Genomic DNA, 10992 nt, shown 5'->3' on the forward strand with positions numbered 1-10992 from the left:
CGCCGCCATTTCCCCCCCGCCAGCTCCTACACCGCCGCCGCCGCCATGTTGTCCGCACGCCTCGCCTCTTCGCTCCTGCGCGGAGTTTCCAGGCAGCCGCACGTAAGCGTCGCTCCTCGGTTCGTTCGGCGTCGAGCAATTCCATTGCGCGTCGTTGTCGTGGTTATTTTGCATCGTTCGTCGCAACCGCGTCGTTGGCAGGTTTAATAGAAATCGCATTGCCCTCCGCCCTAAATTATTTAGGCGACCCCAGGCTGCAGCCAGGCCCCCATTGATTCAGCGTTGTAGCGGGAGAGTTTTTAATTGTTTCGTTTAAGTTTGTTCTCGTGGCTTCGGCTGAGGCGTGCATTTAAATAGTGCGCTCGTTGCGATGCCAGGTAAGTGGTCGGAGCGCGCTTCTGAGAGGGGCTGTTGTCATTTGCGAGTGAAGGTCATTGACTACCTAGGCCTTGTACAGTACTGTACAGTACCGTTACTAGCCCTTGCAATCATACTAGTTTTAATCAACAACGCTTTGTCAATCCTCTTATGTCATGGGTGTTGTTTGACCATACTAAACCACGCTGGTCCGTTGCGGGTTGGTTGAATGGGCGGCTTCAGATCTACAAACTCGCCACTGACGTTATCAGTGGCTGGGAATGGAACTTTGGGATAGTAGAGCGGTCCGCTAACCACTTGCTTTGCAAGTACTGTACTGTTAAGGTCATTGGCTACTAATCTCTTGTTCTGTACTCTACCTCGTTAATGGAACATTTAAATGTCTGTAAAGCAGGTGTTTTATATTGTTGCTTAGTTTTATGTGAAGGTTACAGTTTTAAATATTGATTGTAAATCCATTCAGTATCGACCTCTGCAAATAGTTACTGGCATAACAGTTAAACATATTATTGAACCCTCGGATCTGCCAAGATTGTCAATTTGCACATTTGGAGTTTTGTAAACATGTGATTAATTTTTGTCATCTTGTTTCAGGTCGCAAGGAATGCCTTGGCGGCAGGTTTTGTGGCCAGCAGAAATGTCCACACTTCCATGCCCTCCCCTGTGCAAAAGACTGGTAATAAACAATACAGTACATAATGCATGCTTAATAATTTTACTCTATTGATGAGAGTGGTGAATTATGCGAGGTTTGAGTAGTGTTTACTGTTGATGTGAGTGACTTTTTGGCATGTTCTGAGTGAGTTGGGCAGGGTTACTCGGGGTTTTATTGTCACCTCTCGCTTTGAGTGGGATGAACTGTCTCGGATCAATTGAGTGACTGGCTTTAACTGATACACGATAGGATTAAGTGAGTGACTGGCTTTAACTTATAAGCTCTGGGATTAACTGGACGACTGGCCTGAACTGAGAGACTGCGTTGGTCTGAGCGGGTTTCATTGAGTGAACCTGAGCGACGACGTTTTATTGAATCCCAGGCACTGCCGAGGTGTCGTCCATCCTCGAGGAAAAGATCATGGGCGCGGACATGTCGGCCGAGCTGGAGGAGACTGGGCGCGTGCTGTCCATCGGCGACGGTATTGCCCGTGTCTACGGCCTCAAGAACATCCAGGCTGAGGAGATGGTGGAGTTTTCCTCAGGCCTGAAGGTGAGCCTTGGCCTGATATGGTTTTGTAAGGCAAGGGACTCCAATCCTTGCTATGGTTGCCTCTCCCCTGGACTGAAGTCTTAGCCAGATGTTTGGGTACACTCAAATATATTACTAAATAAACAAAAAAAGGACTAGTTTCATTGCAATATTTTCCATCGGCATTTTTTCAAGAAGGCTCTCACTTGGCTAAGCAATTAATTTGCTAATTTGGTGGCGGTGGCGCACAACCACAAACAATAAAAAACATCAGTAATAACAGGAAGTATGGCCCGTCTTCATAAATAGACAATCGAGGTAGAATGCTCTACCAGGTGGATTACTACCAGCAGGGGTTGACAAGAATCACCATTAACGTGTTAGCTAGGCAGTGGCAAAACAATCAACTTATATGATTGCCACAGCACATTCCATGTAGCCTGGCCCACCACGATTCTGCCAATCCCACAATTAAATTCGGAATTGTATTTAACTGTAATAATCAAATCGTAATTCCATTCGCGTAAACGTGACAGTCTACCAGATCTACTGTAAACAACTATGTCGCACCATCAAATGACCCTGCTGTCCTCTGGCATTGGTTCTCACGTGCAGGGCATGGCGCTGAACCTGGAGCCAGACAACGTGGGTGTGGTGGTGTTCGGTAACGACAAGCTCATCAAGGAGGGCGACGTAGTGAAGCGTACGGGCGCCATCGTGGACGTGCCCGTCGGAGCGGAGCTTCTGGGACGTGTGGTCGATGCCCTCGGCAACGCCATCGATGGCAAGGTGCGTGTGTGCACATGTGTGTGCATATGTGTGTGCGTGTGTGCATATGTGTGTTCATTCAGTTTATGTGCCAACTGACAGTGGGGCGGTCGGGTGTGTTAATCTCACTGCTGGGTGTGGGCCTTCCGCTCCCGTGTGGGTTGTGGGGTTTTTTTTTTATTTTACCCTACTTCATTATGCTGGTCAGTAAAGGTTTGTGAAGGCGAGGAGCATAGATGTGAGAGCATATGTATACAGTACAGCAATGGGTTTTTGCTGGAGTGCCCCTGCTGCGCACAACGCAATTTTTTTCAGGTCACGTCTTCTTTTAAATTGCTTATGGAGGTGTGTTCAGCACGTGGTTGGACGGTCCAATAGTGCAGAACCCTTCTACGTGACTTTACCGAAAGAACCAAGAAGATGAATCCCTGCAGTCACGAAAGCTTTAAATCGAAATTTAACCGCCATTACGGGGTGGGATTCCACAAAACTTTAAGATCCTTCAACAAACTCCGGGATAAGAAGGCTCAGCTAATCGAGTCTCTCACCTTTCTGAAGAGATGCCGCGACTCTTAAGGTAATACCTTGATATGCAAATTCCTTTGTCAAGGCGCTCTTCCCCCTCCAACCCAGCTTAAATATACGCTGCCAAGCCTGGTGGTGTTCATTCAGACGCTGTCTTTCCGACAGACCTGTTCTTCACCTGAGGACGGCTGCTTGCGTTGTGGCCGAAACGTCGTGAGAATTATTTTATTATGTTGTTTTTTTATTATTTTATTATTTCCCTTCTACGTGACTTTACCGAAAGAACCAAGAAGAGAAAAGTGCAGATCCTGTTGCTAAACTTTCTCTGTCACTCCGCCAGGGCCCCCTGGGAGCCAAGCTGCGTCGCCGAGTCGGACTCAAGGCACCCGGTATCATCCCTCGCATCTCAGTGCGCGAGCCCATGCAGACCGGCATCAAGGCCGTGGACAGCCTGGTGCCCATCGGCCGTGGGCAGCGTGAGCTCATCATTGGTGACCGGCAGACCGGGTAAAAGCAGCGATGGCTGTAGCCACCTCTTGCTCACTTTTAAGTTAAACAGTGCAGTTTTAATGCATGTTATTGCTTAAAATTACGTTGTAATTGAGGGGCCTTTATATTGTCATAAACTGCTGACAACTTGTGCGCTTAGCACCTTTAGATAAATGCCAAACTGGTAGTTGCGAAAAGTCCTTTAATATCAGAAGGGGCAAGAGCATTTAGTTAGTATGCACCCTGTCTCTACAATGCTGGCATAACATATAAATAAAACAATATATATGATTATTTTTTAGCTGTATTCAATTGGATAAGGGCTATTCTAAAGTTCTCTGGACTGTTCTGCATGGAGAGTGCTATATAAAATAAAAGCACATTGTATTATGGTTTTTACTTGAATTAAATACGGTGGCATTTTTCTTCTGCAACTCCCACATTTGTGGGGGAAATTTTGAGGCTGTCTAGGGGTAAATACTGGATGAGAATGTCACAGGATAGGCACAGACGTGATGGATTAACTGATTTTGGTGACTGGTAAATGCACCGGCTGTACTCCCTGCTACGCCACCGAACACTGCTATTGGTTTTTCGCCGTGCTCCTTGCCGTTCTATTGTTGCTGGAGAATTTACCGGTGCCAAGGTGGATTGACAGTTGACACGTTTGACCGTACCTGTTCTCCCTACAGGAAAACTGCCATCGCCATTGACACCATCATCAATCAGAAGCGCTTCAATGATGGCACGGATGAGAAGAAGAAGCTCTACTGCATCTACGTCGCCATCGGGCAGAAGCGATCCACTGTGGCACAGCTGGTCAAGAGGCTCACAAATGCGGGTACGAGGCGGGTAGACACCGATAGTGCTGCAGTGCGCACATTAAAATAGAAAATTGGGCAGGGCAAAGCGCCAGGGGGGAGATTGGGGTTCGGACCAACATTAAAGTTGGTGCCAGTGGTTGGCCTTTGGTGTTCGTGTTAAAGCAAGAGTTTGCTGAGCTAGTGTGGTTAATGGTAAGGCTACCGGATGGTTGGCTATAGTAGTTCTCAAGTTAAACTTTATTTTATTTATTGTTCACTTCCCACTTCTGAGGCATACGGCGCCATATCCTTGTAAAATCTTTGCTGTTTCCTGATACATATATTACTGTAATCACTTTCAAATTTGTCAGCATGGTTTCTGCTCAAATTAATGCGAGGCGGTGCTAATTTTTTGGCGAACTTGAGCCAGCAGTTGAAATAGTACATTTTCATATCAGAGGTGAGTTACATTGTAATACGATCACTTTTAGCACAAACCAGTAATAATTATTTTGACACCAGAGCAATGATGGAGTAGCTTCACATTTGTGTTGAGCCGGTACAGATGAGAACATATCTCTGGTAGTCCTGGAAGCGTTTCCTAATTCTCCACTTGGTTATGTGAATAAACTTTTAATTTGGGAGTCAATAAAACATTTGCCATTTGGAGGGAAGTTTAACGTGTCATCTTCTGAGGTAACCAAACATCATTTAAATTTGGGCCTTCCACCACTAGCTGAGAGCTACCAATAAAGAATAATTATAGTTACATTGCTCATTTGCACATGGAGACAACCGGTCAGAAATGTTCATGTTATGCAGAGACTTGTCTCTACAACAATGTCTAGAAATGTCCTCTTCAGGCTTGGAGCCACCACCAACAGAAGAGCTGCTCTGCTTTGTATTTTTAAATCCTTTATATTAAGTTCACTTGCTTGCTTGCGCGCTTACGACTGTGCAAATCTTTCGGTCGTTTTTTAACCCACTTCCCGTGATCCAATCGAGCTGACATTTGGCACACAGACTCGTTGTGCGTGACAATTTATTTTCGTGAAATTTTTTTCTCCAAAATTTTGCACTTTTTTAGGAAAAAATAAATTATATTTAATTACCAATTGCTTAATGGTGGCAGGCAATCATCTGACCCATAGGTGGCAGCCATCTCAAGCCAGAGGACGAGAGGACTCTAGCCTACAAGCATATAAAGGATGTATAGTGAAAAACTTTGTTTTTACCGGTTAATTGTTTTAACATTACATAATGTTCGTTAACTGTGGTGCTGATTCTACGTGTGTCCCTCGCAGACGCCATGCGCTACACCATTGTGGTGTCGGCTACTGCCTCTGATGCTGCTCCCCTTCAGTACCTGGCTCCCTATTCTGGCTGCTCCATGGGCGAGTTCTTCCGTGACAATGGAATGCACGCGCTCATCATCTACGACGATCTCTCCAAGCAGGTACCATTTTGCAATCAAAGAACAGTAATGCTATCTCAATGCTTCAGACGAGTATTAGCAAGGTGCCCATCTCAGTTGGTGGCTCTAGGCCAGTGATTGAAATTCCTTACAATTACTGAATTGAGATCTTCCCATCAGGAGATGTACTTGTCCTATTGACCCTGGAGGGGGTGATAAATTTCGTGGACCTGTCTAGCCAGAATTTAAACTCATCACCATCCAATTTTGAGTTTAGCACTCTGACCACAGCTCCACTTGGCAGTGGGTTAGTTTAGTGGTTAGGGTAATCCCATTGATGCCACCATACTCCACCGTTGCTTCCATCTTCTGCCAGATCGCACAGGTGAAAACCTCTAAGTTTGTAATCGGTATCATTCCCACCACCATTTAACTTGAGTCTTCCCCATTTCGTGTCTTTCTATGGGTTTGGGGGCATGTTTATATGTGTTTATAGTTGTTCTGCTCTTAGTTTGGCACGATGTCTGACTTGTGTTGATTCATGTGCTTGGGAGCTTCTTCAGGAACTGTATAAAGTAGTTAACATTCTACTATATAGACTTTCCAGCTACATCTAGTGTTTTGTAATGGGCTGCCGATGTTGTTTATTCACATCACTTGATTCCCAGCCGAGTGAGTTTCGGAGTTTACATGATCCACCAACCCTCTGTGTGTGTGTGCCCCGCGCCCCCAGGCTGTGGCTTACCGCCAGATGTCGCTGCTGCTGCGTCGCCCCCCTGGCCGTGAGGCTTACCCCGGCGACGTGTTCTACCTGCACTCCCGTCTGCTGGAGCGCGCGGCCAAGATGAACGACAACTTCAAGGGAGGCTCCCTCACCGCTCTCCCTGTCATCGAGACCCAGGCCGGAGACGTGTCTGCCTACATCCCCACCAACGTGATCTCCATCACCGACGGGCAGGTGTGTGTCGGAGTGTCTGCCCCACCTCTTCGTGGCATGCTCTGTGTTGGTTCGAAATAGCTGCTTAATGCTATTTTTAAGCTGCCTGGCCTGTCGCGCCACATGAAGGTCTGAGTCATCTCGGACGCAATCATGCCCCATTTTGTCCACGCTTGGCGAATTCTGCACCCCCTTTTAAGAACTTTAACCATCTTGAAATATGAAGCTTTGACTCTTCACGAGGGTTTAGTGAGATTAAATATGGGATCTCTGCGTGTCTATAGCATGCTTGCTTTCTTTGCAAAAGACACATTGGTCCTTCCTCGCTTTTTTAACATTGCCATGGCTTTGTGTCATCGCAGATTTTCCTGGAAACTGAGCTCTTCTACAAGGGCATCCGTCCGGCCATCAACGTGGGTCTGTCCGTGTCTCGCGTCGGTTCTGCTGCTCAGACGAAGGCCATGAAGCAGGTTAGTAGACAAACACTGAGTGTGTGGCTGAGCGGCCTTGAAGGCGCATGATAACGCATAATTACAATGTAGAGACTTCTCAATGGGAGTATTGCTGTCATGGAGTCGTCTGAAAAATAAGAACATGTTTTACCTTTTCTGGCAATAAAAAAGGAGGCGTTAAGATGTTCAAACACCAAATAGAAACCTTTTGCAAGGAATCATGTCTGCATTAATCACACGTACCTGTGGCGAACATGCAAACATGCTTTGATTATATATGGCATTGTCTTTGAAACTGATTGGCCTAAACCAGAGACAGCCTTCTTTAGGGCCTGGTCTCACCAGTGTCAGACCAGAGAATGCGAAAAGGCGAACAGCACTGGCAAAAGGTCCCATTATGGAGTAGTCTACATTAGATAAAGGCAGCCGAGCGCTGTGTTTGGTCACCTTTGTCTTCCCACGACTGATGTTTTCATTTGCCTCAACATAGCGGATACAATTTGATAAACAGTCAAGAATTGAGTGCATTCATTGGGATTATAGTGCATTTTGCTTTTTTGCTAACCGGTGTGCCATCACTTCCCCACAGGTTGCAGGATCCATGAAGCTGGAGCTGGCTCAGTACCGTGAGGTCGCTGCCTTTGCTCAGTTCGGCTCTGACCTGGACGCGTCCACGCAGCAGCTGCTGAACCGTGGCGTCCGCCTTACAGAGCTGCTCAAGCAGGGGCAGTACGGTGAGCGGTGAAGCTTGGCTGACGCGTACGCCTCTTGTCAAAGCCTCCGATTAGCACGGTTGACTATGTACGGTGCGAAAGAGGTTCAGCAAATTTACATTATCACTTTTTTGCGCTTGCTTGATGCCCAATTCACTCAACCACTAAATTGCAACCTTTACATTTCACTGTCTTAGTTGCTACAATAAGGGGCAGCCCTCGACAATCTGACGTCTGTTGGGCAGCTCCCCACGGTCGCATGTAGGGGATGGCACGCACACAAAAATGTTGTGAAATCATCGTAGCAAATGGTCTGTAGCCCCACACTTCTATTAAACCTGATCCAAGGCAATATGGATGTATAACTACAATGCGGGAAACAAGCAGTCGGTTCACAGTACTTGTTCTTGCACGATATGGATGTGCTTAATGCCCAATTGCGTGACGATTGTTAATCTATCCGTAAGCGGATAGATTAGAGGCTCGAGAAAAGCAAAGCATTGACCCACAGTCATTAGTTACCAGACTCCATCATCTCACATTTCACTTGCGAACCCAGTTTCATCATTGATGGCTGAAATTCAGATTTAAACCCAAAATTTCTGGGATGTCAACTTATTGCTCTAATATGGTCTTAATGATTTTGGTAAACATTGTACGTGCTTCGCTCATTACTTGTCCTCCACCCATCCCTTGTGGCCCCTCTGATTCCTGCATATTCCCCTTTTCCCGCTGGCAGTGCCCATGGCTATCGAGGAGCAGGTGACTGTGATCTACGCTGGCGTGCGTGGCTACCTTGACAAGCTGGAGCCGAGCAAGATCACCAAGTTTGAGAGCACCTTCCTGGCGCACATCCGCAGCCAGCAGCAGGAGGTCCTCACCACCATCCGGTAAGCATCAGTTCTTCTATATATATATAAAAACTGCATTAGGTAATCAATAATTTACTAGGCATGTGCCAAATTTTGTGATGTAGCCAGGGTCACAGGCTCCCCTCGCCGCACGAATGGAGGTGAGGGGCACTAGAGCGTGTTTCTCACATTGCTAAGAGGGTATTTTAGTGGTGCACCTAAAAGTGGAATGAGTGATGAAATTGTATTGAAGATTTATTAAAATACCCAAACAAGGCATGTATTCTATAGAACTGTACAGGCACCATTTTGAAAAGAATAAGTACACCAACATAAATGTATTAAATATGTCAACAAGCAATGGGAGCATGAAAGAAAAACTTAAAGTTTATTTTAAAATTTCAAATAGTACCCTTGGGGAGACATTGAACCACATTCCTTTTCTTATCAATACATTTTCCGTAAGTTGCAGTTCAGTACACACAGCCCAGCTGTTTCGCTCTTAATACACTGTTTTGGGGTTTGCGTCTTTAACCTTTGTGCGTGCGCATGTTTGATTACAGCAACGAAGGAAAGATCTCCGATGAAACTGACGCTAAGCTGAAGAGCATCGTCCAGACTTTCCTCTCCACCTTTGAGGTGTAGACTCCGCCAACGAGAGGAGTCTAACCCAAGGATATTTTGCCTCTGGGGCAACACGGTGCAGCTTTCAGTGTTCATGCGTGCGTGTATACGCGCTTACACAACAAGGATGTGACAATTCATTCATTACAGTTCCACACTCGGTGGTGCACGCGATTAACCTAGCGTGTAAAAAGTTAATGGGTTCCTCGTTTGTGTTGAATAGGTTTGGTGCATGGGAACTGTAGCCACTGTGTATTCCACGTGCACCATATATGCAAACAATGGATTTGTGACCTCGTGTCTTAATGACCGAATCGTGAAGGGGTGAATTGTTATATTCCTGTTGCACATCCGCTCGCCCGCATTCTACACCCTCATGGCTGACATTCAGATACCAAACCAGACCAACCCAGGCCAATTCACACCAGGGACTCGAATTTTGCAAAAGCGAAAAGGTATTTTCTGCCAATATTTGGTGGAGAAAACAACCTATTTGCACCATTTCTGTCAGGCTGGCTATTTTTCCACCAAAACTTGATTGGAACGACGTTTCCGCCAACACTTGGCTTGAGTTGCAAGTGTAAAGCTACCAAGATGCGATTTCATGAGTGGACGTGCGTTTATGAGCAATTGCTCATAGCAGCGTGCTTTCCAGTGGTACAATTCAATGGTAAAGAGTGGTCACATTGGCAATGCTTACCCTGTATTGTTAACCTGTCTTTCAAATGCTATCCTCTCGCTTCAACCTTTGGGCAGATCGTGTTATTGGACTGTATTGACCCTATCGGTTTTGCTGCTTCCCCAACGCTTGTAGCGTTTAAATATTTCCCAATTAATTTCCCCTCTTTTGGGGTCTTTTCGCTTTTTAACAAAGGTATTGGGATTGTTTTGTCTTGCGCGATCGCAGAAGCAGCCGCACAATGAGGAACGTTGAGGCTAGTCCGTGTCTCCCTGCTCTAGTGAGCATTGGGGCAGCACTCACCTCTGGCGATGACCCTTAGCCCACATTCTCAGTGTAGTACTTATTTGTATCCACTCCAGGTGGGTTGATGGGCTAAGCACCACCCGACGGATGTAATTGTGTGTTGATACTTTGTGAATTGAATGCTGGGTCTGTAAACCGATGGTGGATGGAAAAGATACAATTTTGTATATTAAGCCAGCTTTTAGAATTGCTTCTACATCGCTACGATCGTGTTGGAAAAGTGTGCAAGGCGGCAAATGAAAAGCATGCTCATTTATCCCTAGATGTTGTGATTCACTGGAGGTGGATATTTGATTTTGTTTTGTTCTGCCCATTGGTCTTCTGGGAACTAACGCATCAGTCTTGGTCTGGAGTCGTGTTGCACTGTTGCAATAAAATGTGTGTAAATTCACAACCGTCTCTTTGTTATGCAGAAAAAAATTACCGTTGATTGTGAAGGATGTGTGTGACAACAGTGCTTTTGGGGTGTTGTGATAGAGAACTGTCATTGTAAAGGTCAAGAGGTCATGACAGGCATTGCCCTTTGGTGCCTTCACATTTTTCCATTGCTTCTGTTAGATTCTGTAGAGCAGAGGTCCCCAACCCCCGGGCCGCGTACCGGTCTGTGGCCTCTTAGGAACCGGGCCGCACTCAGGAGGTGAGCGGTGAGCGAGCGAAGCTTCATCAAATGTATTGACAGCCGCACCACATCGCTCGCATTGCCGTCTGAGCTCAGCCTCCTGTCAGATCATTGGCGGCATTAGATTATCACAGGAGCGCGAACCCTCCTGTAAACTGCGCATGCGAGGGATTTGGTTGCGCGCTCCTTATGAGAAGTCAGAATCCCGACACTTATTTTAGTCCGCGCGTGGCCTGCCCATTATTGAA

At 46.3% G+C, this 10992-nt stretch overlaps 1 protein-coding gene across 1 annotated transcript; it reads left to right on the top strand.

Moving 5' to 3' along the window:
• LOC144945925 (ATP synthase F(1) complex subunit alpha, mitochondrial-like) lies at positions 1 to 10519 on the top strand. Its single transcript, XM_078874577.1, has 12 exons — positions 1 to 102; positions 973 to 1054; positions 1416 to 1585; positions 2180 to 2353; positions 3198 to 3364; positions 4039 to 4187; positions 5454 to 5605; positions 6297 to 6521; positions 6863 to 6970; positions 7542 to 7686; positions 8405 to 8555; positions 9080 to 10519. The coding sequence occupies exons 1-12, from the start codon at positions 46 to 48 to the stop codon at positions 9159 to 9161; spliced, it is 1662 nt and encodes a 553-aa protein (XP_078730703.1). The 5' UTR covers positions 1 to 45; the 3' UTR covers positions 9162 to 10519.
• The last annotated feature ends 473 nt before the right edge of the window (positions 10520 to 10992 follow it).

Source organism: Lampetra fluviatilis, chromosome 39 (genome assembly GCF_964198595.1).
Source record: "Lampetra fluviatilis chromosome 39, kcLamFluv1.1, whole genome shotgun sequence".
Classification (NCBI taxonomy): Eukaryota; Metazoa; Chordata; class Hyperoartia; order Petromyzontiformes; family Petromyzontidae; genus Lampetra; species Lampetra fluviatilis.

Coding starts and splice junctions, on each gene's coding strand:
- LOC144945925 (XM_078874577.1), top strand. CDS start 46: ATGTTGTCCGCACGCCTCGCCTCTTCGCTCCTGCGCGGAGTTTCCAGG. Junction 103..972: donor GAGTTTCCAGGCAGCCGCAC/GTAAGCGTCGCT, acceptor ATCTTGTTTCAG/GTCGCAAGGAATGCCTTGGC. Junction 1,055..1,415: donor CTCCCCTGTGCAAAAGACTG/GTAATAAACAAT, acceptor ATTGAATCCCAG/GCACTGCCGAGGTGTCGTCC.